This window comes from Lolium rigidum, chromosome 2 (assembly GCF_022539505.1).
Source record: "Lolium rigidum isolate FL_2022 chromosome 2, APGP_CSIRO_Lrig_0.1, whole genome shotgun sequence".
Taxonomy (NCBI): domain Eukaryota; kingdom Viridiplantae; phylum Streptophyta; class Magnoliopsida; order Poales; family Poaceae; genus Lolium; species Lolium rigidum.
This window is the reverse complement of record NC_061509.1, coordinates 164,557,790-164,573,615: the sequence shown is the minus strand read 5'-3', so window position 1 is coordinate 164,573,615 and position 15,826 is coordinate 164,557,790. Positions and strand designations below refer to the sequence as shown.

At 45.7% G+C, this 15,826-nt stretch overlaps 1 protein-coding gene across 1 annotated transcript in view; it reads right to left on the bottom strand.

Moving 5' to 3' along the window:
* Positions 1-4,994, bottom strand: part of LOC124692548 (ADP-ribosylation factor GTPase-activating protein AGD2-like) — an 88,141-nt gene extending 83,147 nt beyond the window's left edge. The window contains exon 1 of the mRNA XM_047225944.1: positions 4,841-4,994. Within this exon, the coding sequence (XP_047081900.1) occupies positions 4,841-4,888 (48 nt within the window). The 5' untranslated portion in view covers positions 4,889-4,994. The remainder of the gene's footprint in view (positions 1-4,840) is intronic.
* Positions 4,995-15,826: the final 10,832 nt, after the last annotated feature.

Below are 15,826 nucleotides of genomic sequence, written 5' to 3'. Positions count from 1 at the left end.
GTACTTATTATTTTATGTGATAGATGAGATCTATTAATAACATGGGTTTAACTGATCATCTATATCTACAAGGTATAATCATGCATTAGACAATATCCACTTATTCCTTACTAATCACTCTTTATCATTCCTCTCATCACACTCACTTAGATTCTTAGGGTTTCTAATTAATATCAAATTGTGATGATTATGGAATTGGTTTCCTAAGGTCCTACTCAAGAGATGATGATATGATCCTCTAAATATATGGTTTGCCTAGGAATTCTACCTTGGTATCTTCTGTAGCTTGTTCTTCAGAAATCTGATAAACCCGCATCTTGTGGTATGCCTCCACCTCCTAGCTTCTTCATCTTGATCCTAGCTAATTCATATGGAAGGTCTCTAAGTGTTTGGTTTCCTTGTATCATGCTACAAGGTGATCATATGGATGAAGGGTGTGGCTCTATTTATAGGCTTGGGCAAGCTCTAGTATCATGACACATAGGTGGTGACTCTTGTGTTGGTTTGATGAGTAAGGTGCTTGGGTGTCATGCCCTCATCCATAGCAATCCTTTGAGCATGAGGTGGCATAGCTTGGAAAGCAAGTCATGTAGATATTTTCATCCTATGTGGCAAGATCATTATCCTCTCATATGATTTATTTTTGGATAGCCAAGTGGCATTTGTTACTAAATATCTTGTGGATGGTTTTATTATTGTGGATGAGTCACTATATAATATTGGATTGGATTTATATTATAATATTGATCAAAAGATCAAGTTTGAAGGTTATTCCTCAAATTTGGATAGTTGGTGTTTGATTTCACCAAGGCATGATCATATGAGTTTCAAAATACTCATAGTCAGTTTGATTCAAATAGTTTGAACTATAAATCGTAATGTAAATGGATTTAGTTTTATGATATTCCATATACTTAATAAGTTATGATTTAAATAAGAATATGTGGCTTTTATGCACTTTAGACGCTGTGGTTTACCTTATTTGGTAATAAGTTTAGAAGTGAATTAATTTACACACAAAGGTAGTTGCTAACTTTTAAGTGTTAATAAGTTTGGGTTTGATTCTTAAAGAATGTGTTGTTGTAAATATAATTCCATTTGATCTAATCCATAGATCAAATCATCTCTACCCAAAACAAGGTTTTAACAAAGATCACAGTGAAGTTTATAGCGCTTGACTTGATGATCTACTTCAATTCCAAGCAAGTTAAGTGAAACTTCAAGCATCGTGGTAAGTTTTATTTGAAAGCGCGAAAATTCCCCGGATTTTCTATGCATGAATGCAATGCATACTTTGGTGTTCTCTCATTTTATTGCCTCTAAACCTGGGATATTACACAGGTTGAGTGAGAACCATGAGTTGCTGAGGTAGTGGTCGTCGGAGATGCGATTCCGGTCATGTTGTGACCCGAATATGATGAGTAAATCCTCGGGGTGGTGGAGGTGGATGGAGAAGTCGTAGGCTTGGAGGGCGAACGTCGCGCAAAGCAGGCTTGCGACCTCGGCGGCGGCCACCGTGGGCCTTGTTCCAGTGATGGTCGCAACCATGGCGGCGCAGGACCACCACAAACTCCTCCATCTCGGCGGTGCACTGCATGATGGCGCCCACAGGCTCCACATGGGTAGGTGCGGGCGCCGATGTGGTCATCGAGGCGCGGCCATCGTGCAACGGCGGTGGAGGGGGCACGGTCACCAGCGCGCGCACAGCGGGCTGCGGTGCGGGGGTGGTGGCGGTGGCGCACGGGCGAGCATGGCCGGGGCGCGCTCTGGGGGAGAGAGCCGGGCGCGGGCGCGGTCGTATTCACGCTGCTCCGGCGTGCAGTTCCTCGAGCCATGGCCGGAGAGGAGGCAGCGGCAGCAGCAGAGGTCACTGATGCAGTCGCGCACAACATGCCCTAGCTCCAGGCAGCGGAAGCAGATGCCCGCTTCCGCCTCGGGCGAAGGGCTGCTGCGCGCTTGCCCCGTTCCGCCGTCCCTCCGAGGGCGGCGCCGCTGGTGGTTCCTGCGCCGCGGCTGCTCCCAACCCTCCGCGTCCGCGCCGCGAGGTGCCGCATCGACAATGCGATGGACCTCCGAGCGGGGGCCGAGGCGGGTGGAGGCAGGCACGCGCTGAGGCGCCGCCGGTTACGGGGTCGGAGAGGGTGCACACGGTGGCGGTGGCGGCGACGTGCGGGACACCTCGCTGTAGCTGCGCGAACCGCAGCTGGAGGAACCGTCGTCAGAGGACAGCCACCGGTCGTTCAGGCGGCGGCGGTGGTCGCTGTTGTCGTGGGAGGACATGTCGCCGGCGGAGGGAGGGGGAGAGATAGAGGGAGCACCTACCGTACCAGGGCTCGTCGGCGGCGGGGCTACAGGTTGGGGATGGGAGGGCTCAGGCTGCCACAATCGTGATTTAAATTAGTCATACTGGGAAGTAACGTTGCTTTTTAAATGTTAGACGTTTCCCCAAGAGAACCCCTGGCTCCCGAATTCTTCGTGAAGTCATCACCACACCAAAAGGTATGCTCGTCCAGCTCATCTGAACCGCCCAAAAGGCCAAAACACATGTACAATTTTCATCTATCTGTGACAGCAAAATAATTAGAATAAAAATAGAAGTACTGTACTATGTTCTAGATAATATTCTTTTCGATGCCTACAATGTGTGACAAATCGAACAAATAAATGTAAGCGGCCACATAAAACATATCAATTCCGATTAAGTCAAAATATCATGATTTAACAACTGCAGGTGAGCCATTATACTGTAAGCTAATTTTCCAATGACAGATAACAGGATAATTACCAGATTAAACTGTGTAATATCCTTTTTTTTTGAGTGTTCACCTGAAAAGTTACCAAAGCCTCCACTTGAATTTTTCATTTTCATCAAAAATTCATCACCACACCAAAAGGTATGCTTGTTCAGTGCGGCCAAGACTCGTCAGCAGCAACATAGAGGCAGTGGAGGAGCTTGGTGCGGAGGCACCGGCTTTGGTCCAGAAGAGAGCGCACACTGAGGCCTCCTTCTTCGCGCGATCGGCAGGAGAGGTCCCAAGCAACAAGGCATTGGGCACCGCTAACCCGATCCGCGGCAGCCCAGAGGAGTTCTTGAAGCTTAGTCATGATCATCTTCATTTCCGTTTGCAACATTGTTTTTTCTATTGTGCATTGTTTCCCGAAGATTACAAGTTTGGTAACAAAGAGCTCATTCACTTCTTGATAGGATTAGATATTTTACATATTGGCAGTCAAGGAAAAACAGTTGAAGATATAGGCATCAGATATTTAAATAATTTGGTCAGTCATGGATTTTTCAAAAAAGAAGAAACATGCGGGCATTCGTATTAGTATATTATTCATGACCTACTACATGATTTAACATTGAAGGTTGCGTCTCAAGAATGTCTTAGTTTACATTGCTCTAATCTATGATCAATAGAAAGTAGCAAACAAATGTTGTTTACACATATTGAAAACCGTAGAGAGCACCGTGCGGTTTTTTCTGCGGTTCTAACTTCTAACCGATTAAATGACACCAGCAGACTAGATTATATTATAGGAGGCATGTACTTTGTGTTCTTGCAAAAGCGAAGTGTCTTACACATACCGGTTGTTGTTTTAGAGTGCCATTTTTTATGAATTCAGGTTTTGCGGTGGCCTTCCATTTATTAAAAAGTTCTATAGTTGCATATATATAATTTCATCTACAGTTGTAATTTAACATTTAAGCGACAGAGTGACATTGAACTTTTAAGCCACAGAGTGCTATTTTGGACATGCTCAAATTAAAAATTATTGAAGCCAGTGACAGTATATAATATAATAAAGCAACTGAAAATAAATCAGGGAAAATTTGCTATAGGACATCGTTATTTTTTCTGGCGTTTGCTGAAACACACCGTTCGATTGTGTCTTTGCCAAGTACCATTACAATTCTGTGGCACATTTGCCTGAACACACCACCAGCTTAAAAACGGAAAGTTTTGCACTTTTGCCTGTAATGACTGGTTTTGAAGACAAAGTGCAAAGCTTTTCCGTTTTTAGCCAGTGGTGTGCTCTACCAAATGTGCCACAAAATTGTAATGGTATCTGGCAAAGACACAATCGAGCGGTGTGTTTCAGCAAATGGCAAAAAATAACGGTGTCCTGTGGTAAATTTTCCCAATAAATCATCATAACTCAGTAGTCAGTAGGTGGCGCGGTAACAGTCCGGACAAATCATTGCAGATCAAAGGAGAGGCATCCGAGAGCTAGCAAATTAACACGGATTATTTGGCCAGCAATAGCAAGCCTCCCAATTCACTGAACCTACAATTTTTGTTCAAACACGATCTACCGTTCAAGAAAACGTGACAAGCAACAAAGTTCGATCCAAGGCACAAAAGGGCAGCAGCTTTCCAAATAAACACTATGTGGCAGGCACCACGAGGGAAAAAAGGTGACAGAAACGCAAAGTCCTAGTACTTGGTAAGCAGACTAGAATGCGATCCACTCGTGCAGCTAAATCAGCCACAGCCTACTGACTTGTCTCGATCCAACACGGAATCTTATCGAGCAACCACTCAGGAGCCCCCGCATTGCTAATCCTAACCTATGGACACCCACGGAAGCACGCGATCAAGTGGAGATCTCGGAGACGGAAAAAAAAATACAGTGTCCTGGAATCCCCAAATCCGCTCCACCAGCTCATCACAGCAATCTAAAACTCCAAATACAGCTCAAACCCAAGCACGCGGATGACGTGAATCTACCGCATACGCCCGAGCGAAAGGAAGAGCCAAGCGGGATCTCGCCAGGCCAATGGGAAGCGAAAAAATACCCCGGAGCCCCGATCGGGCAGGGAGAGAAGAAGGGGCACCTGCTTCCGGAACATGGGGGAATCCTCGAGCTTGGTGAAGGCCGCCATGTGTGAGGTCGTGGAGTGCAGGCTGCTGCTGTGGAAGGGAAGGAAGCTCCCAGAGATCTGCGCGTGGGCGTGGGCGGGAGGTGGAAGACAGGAAGAGGAGTGCGGTCCGGCGGTTGCTGTCGCTGCCTGTCGCTGCTCCTTGGTCGGTGTACCTACGTTCCGTTTCCGGGTTGCTTGGGCTCCGCTGGGCCTTGGGCTGGAGTATGGGCTAGGCCGGTTGCCCTACATAGAACAAGTCCACTACTCTCCAGCGAAAACGTTCGCCTTGAGAGCCGGCCCTCGCGCTCGGCGTGTTCGCCGCCGGTAATTGCAGCGCCGCCGCTCCTCCTCACCGTCATCACGCCGCGCCGCACTTCGCCGCCAACCGGTAACCGCGGTGAAGTGGGTGGCTCATGCCCGAATTGAATTGGTACGCTCCCTTATCCCCGGCAAGATTCTGTTTATATGCAGTATCTGAACGTTACAAATTTGCAAGTTCAGTTCTGCAGCGCTGTGGGTGGAATTATTTGTGAATGAAAGACGCAAGGGTGTCATTCTTCCACATTGTGCGAACACGTGCAACAGAAGAGTGACATCCCGTGTCCAGGTTTCCTGGTTTTGTATGACTTTGCTTACTAACTCTGCGTTCCTCACTTTCAAATAACCAGTCATGTTGTTACTAATGCGGTAAATACAATTACAGGACCTTATGGCGCCCGTCCCTAATCCATACTGTCCGGTCTGTTGGAGATTCGCGCAACTGGGCCCACCGAAACGGGCGGTTGACCCCTACCGCTCTACTCATACGCCTAGGCTTCCTAGCAATACACGCGTGGCAAAGGACATCTCGCCGGCGGATACACAGCGTCCTCGCCGTCCTTCCTGCCTGCCGCGCAGTTCGGCGACGAGATGGAGCTGCCCGGACCCCCCAACCTCTGCCCCTACCATTCCATTTCGAAGTTGAATCTCCAGGTACCCATCCCCTTCCTCCATCCTCGTCGGTCCGGCTGACCTCGCTGTTCGTCGCATCTGGGAGTAGGTCGGCGAGGCCGTGCACCGGCGCGGCGCCACAGGACGACTGGAGAGGCGGCCACAGGGCGACGAGGCGGCGTATCCCGCGCGAGGACCGTCGTCGAGGTGGCGCCGCCATCGGCGCGAGGGACGACGAACTGCAGGGAGGGCGAGGAGCCGGCGGATCCCTCACTGGAGCGGGGCGGCGAGGCTGTGCACATCTGGGAGATTTAAGCCGGCCAGCGCGCTAATACATGATGATGGGCAGAGAATCGGAGGGGTTCACCGACCTGCTCATCAGGTTAGACCTGAAATCCAGCCCCATCCCCCCATCCCCCCTCCCCTGACGTCTTTTGGCACCTGTTTGGTAGTTTTGTTCTACCTCTTATAAATTTTTGAACTAGAAAAGCCAAACCAGTGGAGCCGACGCAAGTTTCAATCTGACAGAGAATTTGGTGTTAGCTGAGTAATGTTAGCCTATTATTACTCGTGTGAACAAAATTGAGGCTCTATCTTACAGTAGTAGTATCCAGAAGCTCATTTTTATGCACGTATTAATTGTTTTCTTGTTTTGTACATGAGATGTACTTCTTTGGTATTATTAGAGTAATTTACATGGCAGCACTGTGTGTATTAGATGGTTGTTCTGCTTCCTGTGATCTTTTTTGGTAACAAATAGATGGTTGTTATAGCGTTTTCAAGCTGTTTGTACTGCTTACGACTTTTTCCATTTGTGCCCATGAGTGCTCTAATATCTCTCCCCGGCGGGACCTGAACAATAATCTGGTATTTCTGCCCGGCGGAATCTGAACCTAAAGTCAGTAGTATCTCTGGGTGCAGCTCCATAAACATGCACTTTATATATGTATGTGCAAAGGTGTAAACTGGAGTATGGCACAATCGGCATTCACACATAAAATTAGGTGCCAAATTAGACATGACAAAACATAAAATGCTTGGAAACAACTTATTGGAATAATAGAGTCTCTTGAAGAACAAAGGATCGAATGGCTTAGTTGTTGACTGGCACCAACTGACAGTCAGACTTGCAAGTTCTAAAATTAATACATTCGTATGTCCAAAAGAACCTCCTGAAATTAGAGTGACCAGATACACAAATTCAGGAGTACATCAAAGTTGAGTTTCTGCACATCTTTTTACGAAAGTAGTTCTGCACATTATAATGTATTCAGGATTGTGTCTTGTTGATATTGTTAGTGTATATTTTTTATTTTTGTTTTGCAAAGCTATTAGAATCCAGGCTATTGATCTGCCGTCTAACTGCCTTATGTGGTCTGCTAATTCAGCCGCCGATGGGTTGTGACACCCAAGGATCATGGCTGTATCAATGGGATACTATTATCGGAATTATTTCAGTGTGTAGCTTATCTTTTTAACTTATTGGAGCTGTTGTATTTTAAAGTTGTGGCATACAAATTTCAAAATTGGATTATATTACGTTCGACAAAATCCCTGACCGCAGGTATTAGGTGATATGAACATGCTCTACTCATTATAAGATATATGTGTCTAGATGCAGATACTATCATCAGACAACCTTTGTTGGACGATAAAATGTTTGGGTGTATCCGACAAGTAATTCATTAAGATAGGAAATGCTGTAGCAGCAAGTTACCTGATGCGCTAACTCATAAAAGCTGCCATCTATACAAATTCAGGGTGTGGGGGCATTTTATGCGTTGTTTTCTAGAGCTGAATTTTGTGTTTTACAGATGGTCTACAACAGAACACCTACAACAATAGTGAGAATAGGAGCATTCATTTGGTAATCAAATCAAGGTTGATCGCTTGTCTTTGGTACTATCCGAATATGGCATGTATCCAGTGTTTTTACGATCATGACGAAGTTAGGCAAAAAATGATTGTCTACAGCCGTTGAATTAACTGATAGCCTAACATAGCACTTGCCCAGTCTCCTTACCAAGAAATGTACCTGGCATTTTTTGCCTGAATAATTTTTTTCGGTTAGAAGAGGCATATGCAGTCACTCTGTATCCTTTCTTACTTATACGCCTTTTTTACTTATATGCCTTTCTGTTTTACTTACATGCCATCCATGTGGAGTTTTGTTGGGAAAGCAGTCTGAACTAGCCATCGCATGGGTGGTTAACATGTTCAGATTCCAAGATATGATTCATGATAGATTGGCTCTGTTACTGGACCTCGACAGGTATGGTCATTGGCAAAGTATAATGGAAAGAAGGCTAGTTGTAAGTTATGTTTTTGGCTAACACCTCTCCTGATACTCTTAAGAGGGTGTTGGTGTCACCTCATGTGTAGTGTTCAAATCAGATTTGTTGGTCTGATACTAGGAATTAAAACGGCAGATACATTTTCAACCTGATAAGTTTGCACATGACCCTAGATAGAGACAACTGCTCCACTGATAACTAATAATTTCACACATGAACCCTAACAATAGATAAATTGTTGGCGTCGGACTGTTTTCAGATATAAGTACAAGGGTTTAGTCGGTAGAATAGCATGTAAGGAGGTGATTAATTAAATGGTAGCAAGCAAAGTAAATAGGTGATAAAATTCAGATATCCTCATGCCCAACAAAGATAAACAACCAAGTTCGAATTGACATAACTTAACAATAATTCATACATATTACAACAATAGTAGTCCAGACATATTACAACATCTTTTTTACTTATATGCCTTTGGATGATGTGAGAAGAGGCATATGCAGTCACTCTGTATCCTTCCTTACTTATACGCCTTTTTTACTTATATGCCTTTCTGTTTTACTTGCATGCCATCCCTGTGCAGTTTTGTTGGGAAAGCAGTCTGAACTAGCCATCGCATGGGTGGTTAACATGTTCAGATTTTCAGTGCAGGTGGCTATGGGCGATTTCGAATCGAGCGCAGTGGTACTAGCGCGAGAATTAGTTGAAACAGAGACCGGGTGGCAATGTATCTTTTTAATTATGCTTTTGTAGTATGGGAAAATGAAAAGGTTACGAGCTAAATGAAAACAGAGTTAAATTATCCAGTTCATAAAACGTTGCTGTTAAGAAGGACATGGATAGCTATATTCAAATATAGAAAATTCAGCGCCATCGGCCTACTGGAGAACAACCAAAAATTTCGGGGTTAAATCGACACAAAAATGTCCGTAATGTAAATGCCCATAAAACCAAAAAATCATAGCACTATCTGATTTTTTTCTTTTAGGGCATCTAAACGGGGCGACGCAAACGGACGTTGTTTCTGAAAATTGCGTTGGGTCACTGCTCCAACGGGGAACACAAAGTGACCGGGCTGTCCACGGCGACGCAAATCTGACCCAAATATCTGCCCAACGGGGCGTCGGGTCCCTGCTCCAACGGGTCCGCTCACGTCTGGCGGACATTTCGTCAGGCCCGCCTGGCAGCGACCCTAGCTTGGTGCGTCTGGAAAGTTTTCAGAGTGTGCGAGGATACCTTGACAACAAGGATAACATCTGGGGCATTCGTAACGAATGGTTACTAGCAACCGAAGGATTACTATCTATCAAGTGTCGGATCACTTTGTTATTGCATAGGGTTTCGGTTACTTTTGGTGCACGCAAGTATACAAATGGACAGAAGTGGATATTATACATGACCCGTGACGATCGGTTAATTGGTTATCGTGTACGGTTTCGGTTCGTTCTGTTGCATGTAAAGATACGAATGGGCAGAAGTGGTTACTATACATGACCGCGATGATACCACATGCACGAGGAATAGTACATCAGATAGGATCGTTTTGATAGTGTGTTAGGATAACTTTTGACAGCAAGGTAAGCATCCGGATCATGCATATCGAACGACGACGATCGGTCGGCGATAGTACCTCGGGGTAGGATCGCTTTCAGAGTGTGGGAGGATACCTTGACAGCAAGGATAGCATCCGGGGGCATTTGTATCGAAAGGTTACTAGCAACCGAAGTGTTACTATGTGTCAAGTGTTGATCACTTTGTTATTGCGGAGAGTTTCGGTTACTTTTGGTGCATGCAAAGATACGAATGGACGGAAGTGGTTACTATAGATGACCCGTGAAGATACCACACGCACGAGGGAATAGTGCATCAGATACGATCGTTTTGATGGTGTGTGAGGATACCTTTGACAACAAGGTAAGCATCCGGGTCATGCATATCGAACGGCTACTCTCGTGACTCGGTCGGGGGGGTGGGCGAGGATACATTGCATACCGAATGGTTACTAGCGCAACATGTAGCTGTAGGAAGGGGCCTATTGTTTTGATAGTGTGCGAGGATACCCTTTTGACAGCAAGGTAAGTATCCGGGTCATGCACACCGAAAGACTATGATTGGTTTGCGATAATACACCGGATAGGATCGTCTTCAGAGTGTGTGAGGATATCTTGGCAACAAGGATAGCATCTGGGGGCATTCGTATCGTATGGTTGCATGCAAAGATATGAACGGACAAAAGTGGTTACTATAGATGATCCGCGACGATACCACACGCACGAGGGAATAGTGCATCAGATAGGATCGTTTTGATGGTGTCCGAGGATACCTTTGACAACAAGGTAAGCATCCGGGTCATGCATATCGAACGACTACTCTCGTGACTCGGTCGGGGGGGGGGTGGCGAGGATACATTGCATATCAAATGGTTACTAGCACAACATGTAGCTGTAGGAATGACCGATTGTTTTGATACTGTGCGAGGATACCCTTTTGACAGCAAGGTAAGTATCTGAATCATGTATACCGAAAAACTATGATTGGTCTGCAATAGTACACCAGATAGGATTGTTTTTAGAGTGTGCGAGGATACCTTGGCAACAAGGATAGCATCCGGGGGCATTCGTATCGTATGGTTGCATGCAAAGATACGAATGGACAAAAGTGTTTACTTTTGTTGCACGCAAGGATACGAATGGTTAGAAGTGGGTACTATACATTCCCCGTGACGATCGGTAACTTTGCTATCGCGTACGGTTTCGGTTTGTTCTGTTGCATGCAAAGATATGAATGTGGAGAAGTGGTTACTATAGATCATCGCGACGATACCACGTGCACGAGGAATAGTACATCGGATAGGATCGTTTTGATAGTGTGCGAGGATACCTTTTTTTACAGCAAGGTAAGCATCCGGATCATGCATATCGAACGACGATTATCAGATGGGAATAGTACATCGGGTAGGATCGCTTTCAGAGTGTGCGAGGATACCTTGACGGCAAGGATAGCATCCGGGGGCATTCGTATCAAAAGGTTACTAGCAAACCGAAGTGTTACTATGTGTCAAGCGTCGACCACTTTGTTATTGCGGATGGTTTCGGTTACTTTTGTTGCATGCAAAGATACGAATGGACGGAAGTGGTTACTATAGACGACCCGCGACGATACCACGTGCACGAGGGAATAGTGCATCAGATAGGATCGTTTTGATGGTGTGCGAGGATACCTTTGACAACAAGGTAAGCATCCGGGTCATGCATATCGAACGACTACTCTCGTGACTCGGTTGGGGGGGGGGGCAAGGATACATTGCATACCGAATGGTTACTATCGCAACATGTAGCTGTAGGAATGGCCGATTGTTTTTGTAGTGTGCGAGGAAACCTTTTGACAGCAAGGTAAGTAGGTCATGCATACCGAAAGACTATAATTGGTCTGCGGTAGTACACCGGATATGATTGTTTTCAGAGTGTGCGAGGATACCTTGACAACAAGGATAGCATCCGGGGGCTTTCGTATCGTATGGTTGCATGCAAAGATACGAATGGACAAAGGTGGTTATTATAGATCACCCACGACGATACCACGTGCACGAGGAATAGTACATAGGTTAGGATCGTTTTGACAGTGTGCGATGATACATTTGACATCAAGGTAAACATCCGGGTCATGCATATCGAATGGCTACTTTCGTGACTCGCTCAATGGGCGAGGATAAATTGCATATCGAATGGTTACTAGCGCAACATCTGGCTTTATAAATGACCGATAAAAGTTACTCTAGGTGAGGCGCAAGGATACAATGGGCATACCGATACGAAGTTAAGTATAGGCAACGGACGCAACTATCTGTCTTATAGGATCCCTTTGACGTGGTTCGAGGATACCCTGCGCGCAATGAAAGCACCCGGGGTCATGTATACCCTGCTTCCGTGGCTTGATCGGCGGGCGATAGTACATCGGATAGGATCGTTTTCAGAGCGTGTGAGGATATCTTGACAGCAAGGATAGCATCCGGGGCAGTTGTAATGAATGGTTTCGTGGACCCGAAGTGATACTATGTGTCAAGAGTCGAATCACTTTGTTACTGTGTAGGGTTCGGTTACTTTTGTTCCATGCAAAGATACCAATGGACAGAAGTGGTTACTATAGATGACCCGTGACGATCGGTTACTTTGTTATCACGTAGGGTTTCGGTTCGTTCTGTTGCATGCAAAGATACGAATAGGCAGAAGTGGTTACTATAGATGATCGCGACGAATGGTTACTAGCAGCCGAAGGATTACTATCTGTCAAGTGTTGAATCACTTTGTTATTGCGTAGTGTTTCGGTTACTTTTGTTGCACGCAATGATACGAATGGATAGACGTGGATATTAGACATGACCCGTGACGATCGGTTATTTTGTTATCGCGTAGGGTTTTGGTTCGTTCTGTTCCATGCAAAGATACCAATGGACTGAAGTGGTTACTATAGATGACCGCGACGATACCACGTGCACGAGGAATAGTACATCAGATAGGATCATTTTGATAGTGTGTGAGGATACCTTTTGACAGCAAGGTAATCATCCGGATCATGCATATCGAACGACGACGATCGGTCTGCGATAGTACCTCGGGTAGGATCACTTTCAGAGTGTGGAAGGATACCTTGACAGCAAGGATAACATCCGGGGGCATTCGTATCGAAAGGTTACTAGCAACCGAAGTGTTACTATGTGTCAAGCGTTGATCACTTTGTTATTGCGGAGAGTTTCGGTTACTTTTGGTGCATGCAAAGATATGAATGGACGGAAGTGGTTACTATAGATGACCCGCGACGATACCACGCACACAAGGGAATAGTGCATCAGATACGACCGTTTTGATGGTGTGTGAGGATAACTTTGACAACAAGGTAAGCATCCGGGTCATGCATATCGAACGGCTACTCTCTTGACTCGGTCGGGGGGGGGGGGCGAGGATCCATTGCATACCGAATGGTTACTAGCGCAACATGTAGCTGTAGGAATGGCCTATTGTTTTGATAGTGTGCGAGGATACCCTTTTGACAGCAAGGTAAGTATCCGGGTCATGCATACCGAAAGACTATGATTGGTCTGCGATAGTACACCGGATAGGATCGTTTTCAGAGTGTGCGAGGATACCTTGGCAACAAGGATAGCATCCGGGGGCATTCGTATCGTATGGTTGCATGCAAAGATACGAATGGACAAAAGTGGTTACTATAGATGATCCGCGACGATACCACGCGCACGAGGGAATAGTGCATCAGATAGGATCGTTTCGATGGTGTCTGAGGATACCTTTGACAACAAGGTAAGCATCCAGGTCATGCATATCGAACGACTACTCTCGTGACTTGGTCGCGGGGGGGGGGGGGCGAGGATACATTGCATATCAAATGGTTTCTAGCACAACATGTAGCTGTAGGAATGATCGATTGTTTTGATAGTGTGCGAGGATACCCTTTTGACAGCAAGGTAAGTATCCGGATCATGTATACCGAAAAACTATGATTGGTCTGCGATAGTACACCAGATAGGATTGTTTTTAGAGTGTGCGAGGATACCTTGGCAACAAGGATAGCATCCGGGCGCATTCGTATCGTATGGTTGAATGCAAAGATACGAATGGACAAAAGTGGTTACTTTTGTTGCACGCAAGGATACGAATGGTTAGAAGTGGATACTACACATTCCCCATGACGATCGGTAACTTTGTTATCGTGTACGGTTTCGGTTTGTTCTGTTGCATGCAAAGATATGAATGTGCAGAAGTGGTTACTATAGATCATCGCGACGTACCACGTGCACGAGGAATAGTACATTAGATAGGATCGTTTTGATAGTGTGCGAGGATACCTTTTTTACAACAAGGTAAGCATCCGGATCTTGCATATCGAACGACGATTATCAGATGGCAATAGTACATCGGGTAGGTTCGCTTTCAGAGTGTGCGAGGATACCTTTATGGCAAGGATAGCATCTGGGGGCATTCGTATCGAAAGGTTACTAGCAAACTTAAGTGTTACTATGTGTCAAGCGTCAATCACTTTGTTATTGCGGATGGTTTCAGTTACTTTTGTTGCATGCAAAGATACGAATGGACAGAAGTGGTTACTATAGACGACCCGCGACGATATCACGTGCACGAGGGAATAGTGCATCTGATAGGATCGTTTTGATGGTGTGCGAGGATACCTTTGACAACAAGGTAAGCATCCGGGTCATGCATATCGAACGGCTACTCTTGTGACTCGGTCGGGGGGGGGGGTGAGGATACATTGCATACCGAATGGTTACTAGCGCAACATGTAGCTGTAGGAATGGCCGATTGTTTTTATAGTGTGCGAGGAAACCTTTTGACAGCAAGGTAAGTATCCGGGTCATGCATACCGAAAGACTATGATTGGTCTGCGGTACTACACCGGATAGGTTTGTTTTCAGAGTGTGCGAGGATACCTTGACAACAAGGATATCATCCGGGGGGATTTCGTATCGTATGGTTGCATGCAAAGATACGAATGGACAAAAGTGGTTACTATAGATCACCTGTGACGATACCACGTGCACGAGGAATAGTACATAGGTTAGGATCGTTTTGACAGTGTGCGAGGATACATTTGACATCAAGGTAAACATCCGGGCCATGCATATCGAATGGCTACTTTCGTGACTCGGTCAATGGGCGAGGATAAATTGCATATCGAATGGTTACTAGCGCAACATCTGGCTTTATAAATGGCCGATAAAAGTTACTCTAGGTGAGGCGCAAAGATACAATGGGCATACCGATACGAAGTTAAGTATAGGCAATGGACGCAACTATCCGTCTTATAGGATCCCTTTGACGTGGTGCGAGGATACCCTGCGTGCAATGAAAGCATCCGGGGTCATGTATACCCTGCTTTCGTGGCTTGATCGGCGGGCGATAGTACATCGGATAGGATCGTTTTCAGAGTGTGCGAGGATACCTTGACAGCAAGGATAGCATCCGGGGCAGTTGTAACGAATGGTTTCGAGGACTCGAAGTGATACTATGTGTGAAGCGTCGAATCACTTTGTTACTGCGTAGAGTTTCGGTTACTTTTGTTCCATGCAAAGATAGCAATGGACAGAAGTGGTTACTATAGATGACCCGTGACGATCGGTTACTTTGTTATCGCGTAGGGTTTCGGTTCATTCTGTTGCATGCAAAGATACGAATGGGCAGAAGTGGTTACTATAGATGACCGGTACGAATGGTTACTAGCAACCGAAGGATTACTATCTGTCAAGTGTCGGATCACTTTGTTATTGCGTAGGGTTTCGGTTAATTTTGTTGCACGCAATGATACGAATGGATAGAAGTGGATATTAGACATGACCCGTGACGATCGGTTATTTTGTTATCGCGTAGGGTTTTGGTTCGTTCTGTTCCATGCAAAGATACCAATGGACTGAAGTGGTTACTATAGATGACCGCGACGATACCACGTGCACGAGGAATAGTACATCGGATAGGATCATTTTGATAGTGTGTGAGGATACCTTTTGACAGCAAGGTAATCATCCGGATCATGCATATCGAACGACGACGATCGGTCGGCGATAGTACGTCGGGTAGGATCACTTTCAGAGTGTGGGAGGATACCTTGACAGCAAGGATAGCATCCGGGGGCATTCGTATCGAAAGGTTACTAGCAACCGAAGTGTTACTATGTGTCAATCGTCGTTCACTTTGTTATTGTGGAGAGT